Here is a 12693-nt window from a genome sequence, read left to right as displayed (position 1 = left end):
AATCTCAATCGTTGTACTGTTGATATTTGGCTCTCTTGACTAATGAGTTTGGCGACCCCTGATCTAGGACTTTGATCATAGAAAAATGAACTAAAGTAGAATCTTCCACTTACCGGTATCCTAATATCTTAGTGCTGGACTTGTGCAAATGGTCTTTTTGTTCATCTGTAGGGATCCACAAATGCATTTGCCATTGGTGAGCTAATCTTCTGATCTGGCAAAATGCGGTTTGTATGAGCTTCAGAAGTGTTTAGAAAGCTGAGCAACGTCTCACTATGTCTGTGGCTTGGGGCACCCATGCCTCTTCCAGACTCTGTTTTGCAGATATCCTAAGTGTTTGGTCAGCTGTCTATATAAGCACACACATGCTACAACGTGGTGTTGGAATACCGAATTCATAGTTGTACTGTAAAAGATTAGGGGTTTGGCTGCCGAGTTTTAAAAAAGAGGCATGTAGGCAAACAAGTGCAGAGTGGTAAGCTGCAGTACTGCAGTCCAAGCTCTGCACACGACCTGAGTTCGATCCCTACGGAAGTTGGTTTCAGGTAGCCGGCTCAAGGTTGACTCAGCCTTCCATCCTTCCAAGGTCGGTAAAATGAGCACCCAGCTTGCTGGGGGTAAAGGGAAGATGACTGGAGAAGGCACTGGCAAACCACCCCGTAAACAAAGTCTGCCTAGTAAACTTAGGGATGTGACATCATCCCATGGGTCAGGAATGACCTGATGCTTGCACAGGGGACTTTTAGGCAAACAAGTAGAAGCTATATCTCAAGAGGATTTTGGAAATGTCAGATCACAGCAATGAAGCCATGTTGTGAAACTCTTTTCTCTCTCTCTCCTGCCCTCCCCCATCTGATTTCTGGAGTTTAGCACTGCAAGTATGGCCACTGCGTTCCCAGGGAGCGAGAACTGCCAGTAATAGATGGGACGTGGGGTACGTGGAGCCCCTTTGGAGCTTGCTCACGAACTTGCGGCGGGGGCATTAAAAACGCTGTCCGAGAGTGCAACCGGCCTGAGTAAGTACATACGCACTTAATGGCACACTTCGTTTCACTGATGAAGACGAATCAATAGTCCATTGTTCCTTCCTTCAAAAAAAACCTGTAAAAAATGTGAATAGGCTGTTATCCCCATCTGAAAACCTGAATGACTTCAATGAGTAGTGCGTAATATAGGGGATTGTTTCAGGCTCTCAGTTTCTAATTGGTTTCAGCGCAGCAGATATGAAGATGCTAAGTCAGGGCTGATGGCACAGGGACCAAATTCCTCCAAGGGTAGCATTTTTATGGAGAAAGCAGAAAGAGGCATGTGACAATTGCATACAAGTGCATTTTGCTGCATGTACAGAGGGTAGCTTTTCAGCACATGTACAGTGATATTGTGTGTGTCGTCATGTGACAATCTACATTTTTTAAAAATATATTGTTCAGAATTCTGTATATATATTTGTGGTTTTTAGTTCACCGCTGATGGTTCATTGCTTTGATATCTTAAACTGAGAATTGGCTACTTTTTATTGTTTTGTTTTTTTGCTGTTATTTGTTTTTACTTGTGAATTATCTGGTAATGTTAATGTTTTAGTGATTATTTTTAAGATTGTTGCCTTGAGAACCTTCTGGTTAAAGATGTGGCCTAGAAAAATAGTTTTAAACAAACAAATAAGGTTCTTGTAGGTTATCCGGGCTGTGTAACCGTGGTCTTGGAATTTTATTTCCTGACGTTTCGCCAGCAACTGTGGCAGGCATCTTCAGAGTAGTAACACTGAAGGACAGTGTCTCTCAGTGTCAAGGGTGTAGGAAGAGTAATATATAGTCAGAAAGGGGTTGGGTTTGAGCTGAGTATTGTCCTGCAAAAGTATTGTCCGCTAAGTATCAAGATAATGTGCTAATGAGGGTATGGTATGTTAATATGGAACCATTGTATCCTGAAGTGATCTGTTAATGTGTGTAATCCAAAACTAATCTGTATGGCTATTGTTGAATGTTGTCTTTGTCTGGAGGTTTTTCAGGGCAGGAAGCCAAGCCTCCAGACAAAGACAACATTCAACAATAGCCATACAGATTAGTTTTGGATTACACACATTAACAGATCACTTCAGGATACAATGGTTCCATATTAACATACCATACCCTCATTAGCACATTATCTTGATACTTAGCGGACAATACTTTTGCAGGACAATACTCAGCTCAAACCCAACCCCTTTCTGACTATATATTACTCTTCCTACACCCTTGACACTGAGAGACACTGTCCTTCAGTGTTACTACTCTGAAGATGCCTGCCACAGTTGCTGGCGAAACGTCAGGAAATAAAATTCCAAGACCACGGTTACACAGCCCGGATAACCTACAAGAACCAATGAACTCTGACCGTGAAAGCCTTCGACAAAACAAATAAGGATTGTTGCTATTTTCTGTGTGGAAGGGGAATTTCCCTTGGGGGGGGGGATTCATCTGAAGCAGCCGTTGTTAGGGCTGAACCCCAGGACATGTTTCCACAGTGCCCTGGCTCAGTCCTGAATCCTTTGAAGTAATAAGGAATGCCCTTGGCCCTGATCAGATGTCTTTCACACACTGAATAATGCACTTTCAATCCACTTTCAATTCCATTTCACACAGTAAAATCCAGCTGCAAAGTTCATTGAAATTGGATTGACAGCGCATTATTCAGTATATGTGAAAGTGCACACTGAAAACCCATCACTCAGCATTTAAAGTTAGGGATCAAAGATTAAGTTTTCTAGGGTGAGACTTTGATAAAATGAGCAAGAAAGGAGAATACAGATGTAGTTCCAAAAATCTATCTTCACTGACATTCCCGGTGAGCTGTTATATTCATAGTTAAGATAGTATTCCAGATTTTCAGTTCTATCATGTAGAGAGTTATTCCAGTGTATGCCCACTGAAATTGGTATCATATACTGGAGTAAAGCTGATTGATTTGATAACTAGTTCATTTAAAGTTTTTTTTTTGGGGGGGGGGGCAACCTATTAAAACTTTTGAAAGTATCTCCCATACTCCTACCCTGGCTAAAGACAGGAACCTTTCTTGTAGAGGACTTGAAGCTAAGTCTAACACTAGAATTGAACGTCAGCATAGCTGAATGAGTAGAACTGGATGGTTTAAACATTGGCTAGAAGGTGTGATATTTAGAGATGGGACAGGCAGCAGCCCTTAAAATGTAGGATGAGTGGTTTCTCACAGTTCTGTCTATTTAATGTTCAGTTCCCTACTCTTCATTTTTTCACTATTTTTCCACAGTGTCTGAGGAGAGTTCAGACACCGGGGGTGGGAGTGGGGTGGGGATTCTGATCCTAGAACTTCGAAGTAGCACTGTGAGTGCCTCTATAGGCTCTCAGAAGCTGCCTTGCAACAGAAAGAGACTAGGCAAGTAGGTGATGTGAAAGACCTCTGCCTGAGACCCTGGAGAGCCGCTGCTGGTCTGAGTAGACAATACTGACTTTGATGAACCAAGGATATGATTCAGTATAAGGCAGCTTCATGTGTTCACCAGGTCATTACTGACCCATGGGGTGACTTCACATCCTGACGTTTACTAGGCAGACTGTGTTTATGGGTTTGCCATTGCCTTCCCCAGTGGTCTACAGTCGTCTCCCTCCAGTACCAGAGGCAATATGCCTCTTTGTATCAGTTGCTAGGGAGTATGGGTGGGAGGATGCTGTTGCAGTCATGTATCATGTGGGCTTCCTAGAGGCACCTGGTTGGCCACTGTGCAAACAGAATGCTGGACTTGATGGGCCCTTGATCTGATCCACCATGGCTCTTATGTGATCTGTAAGTGCCTGGATCGAGTCATTAATCCCCCACCCCTCAGTTTTTCTCAATTTTTTTACATCTGGGAAAAAAACACGTATTTTTCCAACAAGGGAAAGTCCGGGGGGGGGGGAGAAAAATGTGTTTTTTTACTCCCCCTCCCCCGGCCTTCACATCTCTAGTCAGGCTTTCTCATCTGCACAAGTGAAATGCTTCATTTTTTTCTGGTGCCTTCATAAATGAAGGTTTACTGGTTTCACTTTGTCACAGATTGCTTTCTCGGGGCAGAACTGAACAACAGGATTCCTACCAGCCCTGAAATTTACTCCCATCTCTGCAACAGTAGCTTAGTTAAAAAGACAAGGAGTGGGGAAATGGGATGACAGATTTCGTTCTACCTTTGTATTCCCCATGGAACTACGTGCACATGATTCCATGATTCTTTCTCTTCCCTCCTGCTCCTGGGCTTTGTTTTATCAGGTTCAGTTGGCTTCAGGTTGAACGTTTTCCAACTGTTTGTCTTCTCAAGATGCCACCTTCCCTGGAGGTCAAAGATACGCAGGCTGTGGGGAAAGGGCAGAATGCATGGTTTGCACGCAAAAAGTCTCAAGTTCAGTCCTTGGCATCTCTGGTTAAAAAAGGATCTGAGATATCCAGTGTGGGAAAGACATTTCTCTGCCTGAGACCCTGGAGAGCTTCTTCCAGTAAGAGCAGACAGTGCTGAGCTGCGTGGACCAGTGGTCTGACTTAGTATAAGGAAATGCCAGGCGTTCACATGTACCTCTTGGGGGGAAAATGTATAGTTTCATCTCTGGTTGAACCAGCTCAGAATGTATAGTGTCATCTCCGGCTGAACCACTGTCCCTTTGCTAATGTTGCTTTAGTAGTGGCTTGTTTAGAAGGGTTGTAGTAGGAGTTGGAAAAAGAGGCACTACTTTAGCTTTGGATTTCCTGCTCCCAGGCTGATGGTGCCCCCTCCCCCATCACATTTGACAGGTCGCGATTAAAGCATAAACCTGCAGCCTTACCTTGTGCGCTTTGGTCAAGTGTAGTTTCGATATGTTCTGACCCTTACATGAATGAGCATTTTGTTAGAAGTGTAGCAAAGTATGAGGGAGAGCAGAGTGTGCTTTCATAGGAGCCAAAAGAACGACTAGGCCAGAGCCATGCCACCTGAGCGATACACAAGAACAACAGCAATAACAACAAAACCCTAAAGTTGTTGTAGAATATCCACTGCACGGGCATCTTGCAGAGATGCTTGATATGCGGGGCAGGGGGGCAGAGATACTGGGGAAAAAAAGATTTCTGCAAGTCTCATTCACTGTTTAGACATCTGAGTCATCAAGCTCTCCTCCTTTCTCTCTCTCTCATATTTATATATATATATATAGAAGAAGAAGAGTTGGTTTTTATATGCCAACTTTCTCTACCACTTAAGGGAGACTCGAACCGGCTTACAATCACCTTCCCCTCCCCACAACAGACACCCTGTGAGGTCGGTGGGGCTGAGAGAGCTGTGACTAGCCCAAGGTCACCCAGCTGGCTTCGTGTGTAGGAGGGGGAAACAAATCTACTTCACCAAATTAGCATCCTCCGCTCGTGTGGAGGAGTGGGGAATCAAACCCGGTTCTCCAGATCAGAGTCCACTGCTCCAAACCACCGCTCTTAACCACTACACCACTCTGGCTCTCTGTAGATATACAGTATATGTGTATAGATTTTATATGATACTTTAAATGGTTTTTTTAAAATAATCTTTTTGCTAATTGCCAGAGCATTTTCATTGGAAAGCTGGCACGGAAGTTTTAAGATTAAAAGTTAAATAAATATATAAAGTTAAATAAATATATAAAGCTAGACATTAGTCACTGTTCTTTTCCCCTACATGGTTACTAGACCCATATGATTTATAGCTTATGCATAACACAGCTACACATATTTGTTGTTATTTACATTGTGAGCTGCCTTGAGTTCCTATAAGGTGGAAAGGTGGCTAATAAATGTTTGTTTCTTTGTTTTTAAAAAAATAAGTAAATAATCATAGGGGGGAAAAACACACACCAACCTGAAAAACTCAGACTAGGCTTGACTTGAGAAAAAGTGTTTTCCTAATCACAAGTTGGCACTGGCCTGAATGTCAAATCTCAGAAGCTAAGCTGGGTTGGCTCTGGTTTGTATTTGGATGGGAGACCACCAAGGAAATCCAAAGCAACATTTTTTAAAATCTGCACAGCCAATCAAATCTCCAATGGCCAACTAAAACCCTTGCTGGGCAACAGCCCCACCTGGCTACACCCACTTTCTAAAAGCGCTTTATAGGCACCAGGAAAGGGGTTGGCGGGCACCATGGTGCCCCCACAAGCGCTACGTTGGGGACCCTTAATGTAGCAGTTTGATGGCCTGGAAGCAGCTGTGGAAGGAAGGGAAGAGTTCATATGTGATTGGCCTTTGGCCTTTTAACTTGAAAACTTGTAAAGGTTCTTTCAATTTACTGTTCTTTTTGTTGCTGCATTTGTTTAGTGTTTTTTAGCTTTTAGGTTTTTCCAGCGTGGTGTAGTGGTTAAAAGTGGTGGTTTGGAGTAGTGAACTCTGTTCTGGAGAGTCGGGTTTGATTCCCCACTCCTCCACATGAGTGGCGGAGGTTAATCTGGTGAACTGGTTTTGTTTCCCCACTCCTACACATGAAGCCAGCTGAGTGACCTTGGGCAAGTCACAGTTCTTTTAGAGCTCTCTCAGCCCCACCTACCTCAGAGGGTGTCTGTTGTGGGGAGGGGAAGGGAAGGTGACTGTAAGCCAGTTTGAGTCTCCCTTAAGTGGTAGAGAAAGTTGGCATATAAAATCCAACTCTTTCTTCTTCTTCCTCTTCTGCTTCCTCCTGCATTTTACGGGTGTTGACTTAAAGGGTATTCCTGAAATTTGTAACATTCTGCTGATGCCATTAGCTTGTAGCATTTTTGTAAGTTTACCGTTTATACTCTTCCTCTGTAATGTTGTTGCTTGTAGCTTTTTGTTGATGGCTGTTAATTTATCTGTGATTTTAAAATTAAATCATAGATATTGCCTCAGACATATGGTGAACACTGCAGTATATAAATACCTTCAATAAATAAATGGGGAAACGGAATACTTTTCCTGATCCTGGAGGCCACAACTGAGGAGCGTTGGAATAGAAATCAGAAAAACATTTTTTTTAAATGTGCCCAGATCCATTTTGGTGGCTGCTAGTGTCTGTGCGAAAGCTGGACAATGAAGAAAGCTGATAGGAAGAAAGTAGATTCCTTTGAAATGTGGTGTTGGAGGAGAGGGTTACGGATACCGTGGACTGCCAAAAAAAACAAATCAGTGGTTTATAGATCAAATCAAGCCTGAACTGTCCCTAGAAGATAAAATGACTAAACTGAGGCTGTCGTATTTTGGTCACATTATGAGAAGACAAGAGTCACTGGAAAAGGCAATCTTACTAAGAAAAGTTGAAGACAGCAAGAAAAGAGGAAGACCCAACATGAGATGGATTGACTCAATAAAGGAAGCCATGGCCCTCAGTTTGCAAGACATGAGCAAGGATGTTAAAGATAGGACATTTTGGAGGGCATTTATTCATAAGGTTTCCATGAGTCGGGAGTGACTTGATGGGGCTTAACACACACACACACAATGTCTGTGAGCCCCCCTTTGGACACTACCTTGTTAGAGTGAGCCCAGGGAGCCCTATATAGAGGGAAGATACTTCTAATATCTCTGCATTATCTCTGAATGTGATTGGAGTCACGTCTTCTGTTTCCGCATACCTCCACAGCTTGCCTTGAAGGTGTTCAGAATGGGCAGATTGAAGATGTAAGCTTGTCTTCGGGTAACTGCCCAGTAGCTTCAGGCTAAGAATCTCCTTGGTTGCTGCTGAAAATGGGCTAGCACAGGGGATGAGGCCATTGCTTCACTAATTTCTGTGACAAACAAAGTTACTAGATGCAGATTTTAACACATGTGGTTTTTGTTAGCCATCTCCCACCTGCACTCCTTACACGTACTGTGTTAAGACACCTGTCAAGCTACATCTTGCTTGAGGCTTGTGTTTCTGAAACTCACCACTGTGTGAGTTTTATGGGCCATCAAGTCACTTCTGATTTATGGCGACTCTGTGAAGTAGTTATCTCCAAAACATCCTACCCTTAACAGCCTTTCTCAGGTCTTGCAAACTGAAAGCTGTGGCTTCCTTTATTGTGTCAGTCCGTCTCCTCTTGGGTCTTCCTCTTTTCCTGCTGCCTTCAACTTTTCCAAACCCATCTAAAAAGTCTCCTTTCAGTAAGATTAGATACAGAACAGGATCCTATCTCTTAGAAGAGACTAGGCAATCATCTGAACATTGGTTATTTGTGTGTAAAAAATTTCCAGCTTACAAGGGGGTTCCAGAGTCATTCCAACAGTCTGAGGTTAATTTTATACCACTGTCTCTTAATTAGAGGGCTCTGCATGCAATTTGATTTCATAAGAATGGTGGATTTGCAAACATCCACTTGCATTCATTACGAACAATGCATTGCATGGCAAGGGGTAATACCTAAGTGGAAATCTATTCTTTTCTCAACCTGGTCTTCCTATACTTCCTAAAGCCAGTTTTTGTTCTCTTTCTGAGAACGATGTCATTAAGTCATTAAATTAAGTCATTACATGCTTTTTAAGCTCTTGTAAATTTGGAAGGGTGGTTTGAGCCAACTTTGGAAAAGAAAATCAATTTCAGAGTTGTAAGTATGTTTTAACCCTGCACTTTCTAATAGAAAGGAAGTTTCATGATAGATTGGTAGCAAAACCCAGCGTGCTGCAGTTTGTGACAGTTTGAAATATGCAATATAGTGCCTCCAACCTCCAAAATTGTACCGGAAAACAGAATTACCTTGGAAACTTACTGTATGTGGCCTTTGGACCCAGCTGTTATATATTGGTAACCCAATTCAAATTTTAAAAATCCATGCCATCTTAACAAGAAAACCCCTGTTTTTAGGAGGATCATGCTTTGAAAACTTCATACATCATTAAAAACACCTTCAGACTTTGCTCTATGAAGGGAAAGTTTTTCCAAACCAGTATTAGTTCTTGGGAGCCAGTGTGGTGTGCTGGTTAAGAGCGGCAGACTCTAATCTGGAGAACCGGATTTGATTCCTCATTCTTCCTCATTGATTCCCTTCTGCTGGGTGGCCTTGGGCCAGTCATACACTCTTCTCTGACCATGGCTAGTATTTGGACGAGAGACCTCCAAGGAATACCAGGGTGATGTGGAGGCAGGCAATGGCAGACCACCTCTGGATGTCTCTTGCTTTGAAAACTCTACGGGGTCCCCATAAGTCAGCCATAACTTGACGGCACTTTCCCCCACCGTCAGTTCTTGAGACAAATGAGTCCTGCACTATTCATGGAGAGTTTTATGATTCAGTGGACCATGTATTAGATTTCAGCCAGCAAGTCAGCATGCTGCTATAGTTCGAGTGCTGACTAAGAAGGCCCGGGATCAGGCTGTGAAGCTCACTAGGTGACCTTTGATGGGTTATCTCTCAGCCTAACCTATCTTGACAAAATAGGGGGAGGGGATCTGTGAGCTCTTTGAAGGAAGAGGAGGATTAGAAATAGATGAAAATAATGTGAAGGTGGGGATCCAGTTTTGCCCACGTCCTTTGCTTTCAATTACGCTGTTACTTAACATTTAACATTTTATCCTACGCAAGTAACCTTTGCGTAGGGGAAAAAAGTGTGCCCACCATCGTCTGTGGAGTGAAGCGTGTGAGTTTTATTTTGTAGTGGGTGCGTGTACTTGGCTCTGGCATGTTTTAGAGCTCCTCAATCCTTACGAGTGCTTTCCTAGTCAGCTCTCTCTCAAATTCTGCTCTGAAAATGTTTGTCCACCAAGTAATCCAGACCAGCAGAATTTGACACCCACCAGGACAAATGCAATCCTCCACCCTTAAATGGTGGCTTGACAGGTGCTCAATAGGTCTTCTTCATTTACAGTCCCAGGGAGGCATTAAAAGGCTAACTTCGTGGAGCCCATGGCTGATAGTTGTAGTGGGTGGGTGACTTTCAGAACATGGTTATACCTGTGTCTAAGGAAGGAAGGAACAGCTGACTTGCCTCAGGCTGTGGTAAAACTTGAGAAATTTAAAGAAGAGTAGAATTTGTAAAGAAGAGTCATGCTTTCAAAAACTGATAGAGTTGAATGTAAGAGTGTTTGAGTTTTGCTATTGTTTTGTAGTTTTAAGTGTGCACATTTTCTAATTTTGATTTTTTTTTAGGCCAAAAAATGGTGGAAAGTACTGTGTGGGACGCAGAATGAAGTTTAAATCCTGCAACACTGACCCTTGTTCTAAGCAAAAGAAAGATTTCCGAGATGAACAGTGTGCAGTCTTTGATGGGAAGCATTTTAACATTAACGGACTACCTCCTAATGTGCGCTGGGTTCCTAAATATAGCGGAAGTAAGTGCATCAAGAAATTGGTTAGCAGCTAGTTGCTGGATCCCACAGGGTTGTCACACTTACCCTTTTTTCTTCTGCTGCTTAATCGTATGTGCTTTCCTTAAGGATGACCCAGACTGCCATTTCTGAGATGAAAAGGTTATAACGAGGTGACTTTTCCAGGGAATATTCATGTGGCTAATTGGTCTCACGAAAGCTCTCCCCCCCAAACGTATTTAAAGAGCAAGCTACCATGCCATGGAAAGTTCTTGTGCAAATAATTTGCAAAGTCACTAGACATTTTGAGAGAGTGGTGGTCTATACTCTTACAAGAAAATTGTTTAAGGGGTGAAGTCACCCGATAGCGACTTTCCTGCCTTAAAAATGGGATGCAAAGTCAGCTAGCATTAAGGATCAGTATGATGGGCCATCTGTTAAGACCCACGTCACAGCAGAGGGTCCATCGCTAACCTGAGATGCTCCCATCAGGAATGGGCCACTGAATAGGGATGTTCAAACATCTGCCAGTTCAGCTCACTTCTTATGCACCAGTAGTGATCAGTCAGACAGTTAATCAACCAGCTGTTTTGCTGTTCATGAGTATTTGCAGGGGCAGGCTGCCTGCAGCCATCCCGAGCTGAGTCTCAGCTGATCAGCTGGAAGTCAGGTTCTTCTGATTTCCCATCCTGAAAGGCCACAAATGTAGCGGGGTGGGGGGGATGATCAGAAACCAAGCTGGTTTTCCTTCTTTCCTGTCCCCACCGCAAGCTATCATCTTGGGCTTTAGATAAAAGGAGATCATAGAACCACTGAGTTGGAAGGGTCCTCCAGGGTCATCTAGTCCAACCCCCAGCACAATGCAGGAAATGCACTCCTATTGTCTACAGCCCAATATATCAGTTTGGAGTGGAGAGAAGGAAACGGCAGAGAAAAGTAGAGGAGGAGCTCTTTCTCTCTCCCTTTTGCACGAGGGATCTCAGGAGCATCGCTTACTCCCACGCTCAGCTTGGAGTGGAGGGAAGAGAAAAGAGCTCATACTCCTCTCCCTTTTGCATCTTCGCCATGTAGCTGGTTTGGACCCGATCAGCTTTGAATTGGCTTCTGACCAACAAGCGGCTGCAAATTTGTTTGGCAAAGTTGTCCATGTTGCTCAGTGCACGTCGCTGATCGTGACAGTTTAAGTTTATAAGGATAAGTTTGACTGCTGAACAGGTTCACCCAGAAATGCACAGCATCCCTACCTCTGTGTCCTTCTCCCATTTCTTGTGGAAAAAAGGAACCTGGAGGGCGAGGAGCACTGCCTTTTCACTGCTTTTAGCTTCACCTGTACCAGTGTGGCTTCTTAAAGGAGGTTGAAAGAGGTAGGCTCCACTCCCTCATCTAGAAGGGTGCTTATGCTACCCTGGTACCCCCAAAACCTGGAGCCAACACTGACTGACTAATCTGTCATTTCCAGAGCTTTAGCAGTTGTTTAGATTTCAGGGTCAGTTTTGAATAGGCTCTTGCTTCAAGGAATCCACTTCCTACAATCTTCCTTCATTCCCCCCCACCCTTGTTCTTGCTTTTCTTTTTGCCTGATTCTGTATCAGATCTTCCAGTCCCCCATAGCTCGGGTTCCTATCGAGTCCCTGTCTGGTGGAAGCTGTCATCGGCCTGTATCCCCGCTCTAGTTGTTCTCCTGACAACCAAGCTGCGTGGAAAGGATTGACTGCTCTGCCCAAGGCAGTGCTGGTGATCTGTTTCCTGGCTGTAGGCCTTTAAGTGAAGGGATGTGTAATTCTGAGCTGTGCGAGAATGACAAGGCAGCTCTCCCCGTATGAACAGGGGAGAGACTGGCATTAAAATAACCTAATTCTTCTTTTCTTTTCTTTTGTCTTGGCAGTTTTAATGAAAGACAGGTGCAAGCTCTTCTGCAGAGTGGCGGGAAACACAGCCTACTATCAGCTCAGGGACAGGGTTATTGATGGCACCCCTTGTGGCCCTGACACAAATGACATCTGTGTTCAAGGACTTTGTCGGGTAAATATTTCCTTCTGTTGAACTAGTTAGCTGTCTTCCATGAGGGTGGGTTTCTATAAAGTTCCGCCCCGTGTGAGCCGTTAATTCTGCTCCATGCTTTTCGTATTAAAAAGCCTTGGTAGCTACCGTAGGCTATAAGATTCCCATTTCAACGTTCTGTTTCATGTTACCCTCTGACTTGTCGTAATATCTGGTGTGTTTCACTAAAGCCCCAAATCATGAAATGATTAGAAATTTCATTGTGGGGAGAGGAAGGTGGAGAGAATTCAATTGCCACGCAAATGTAATGTCCAGGCAAGGGGCTGAGACATTGTGAGTGCCATACGCCAAAGCTTGCAGACATCAAAGAGTGTTGAAGTTGACATACAAATCTGAGATGATTCAGCAATAGGCTTTGAAAATCTGGTGACTGAAATCTCTCCATTATGGAATTCATGGACATCTGTGAAGTGGAG

The 12693-nt window shown here is 43.6% G+C and overlaps 1 protein-coding gene across 2 annotated transcripts in view; it reads left to right on the top strand.

Annotated features, from left to right (window-relative positions):
* The window catches only part of ADAMTS9 (ADAM metallopeptidase with thrombospondin type 1 motif 9), a 171528-nt gene that overhangs the window by 55399 nt on the left and 103436 nt on the right, over window positions 1-12693 (top strand). For both annotated transcript variants that reach the window (XM_056860504.1, XM_056860496.1), the window contains exons 12-14: window positions 871-1016; window positions 10059-10240; window positions 12102-12238. In XM_056860504.1, coding sequence (XP_056716482.1) covers window positions 871-1016; window positions 10059-10240; window positions 12102-12238 — 465 coding nt within the window. The remainder of the gene's footprint in view (window positions 1-870; window positions 1017-10058; window positions 10241-12101; window positions 12239-12693) is intronic.

This window comes from Euleptes europaea, chromosome 1 (genome assembly GCF_029931775.1).
Source record: "Euleptes europaea isolate rEulEur1 chromosome 1, rEulEur1.hap1, whole genome shotgun sequence".
NCBI classification, from domain to species: Eukaryota; Metazoa; Chordata; class Lepidosauria; order Squamata; family Sphaerodactylidae; genus Euleptes; species Euleptes europaea.
The sequence above is the reverse complement of the archived record's forward strand: the minus strand, read 5'-3'. Positions and strand labels throughout refer to the sequence as shown.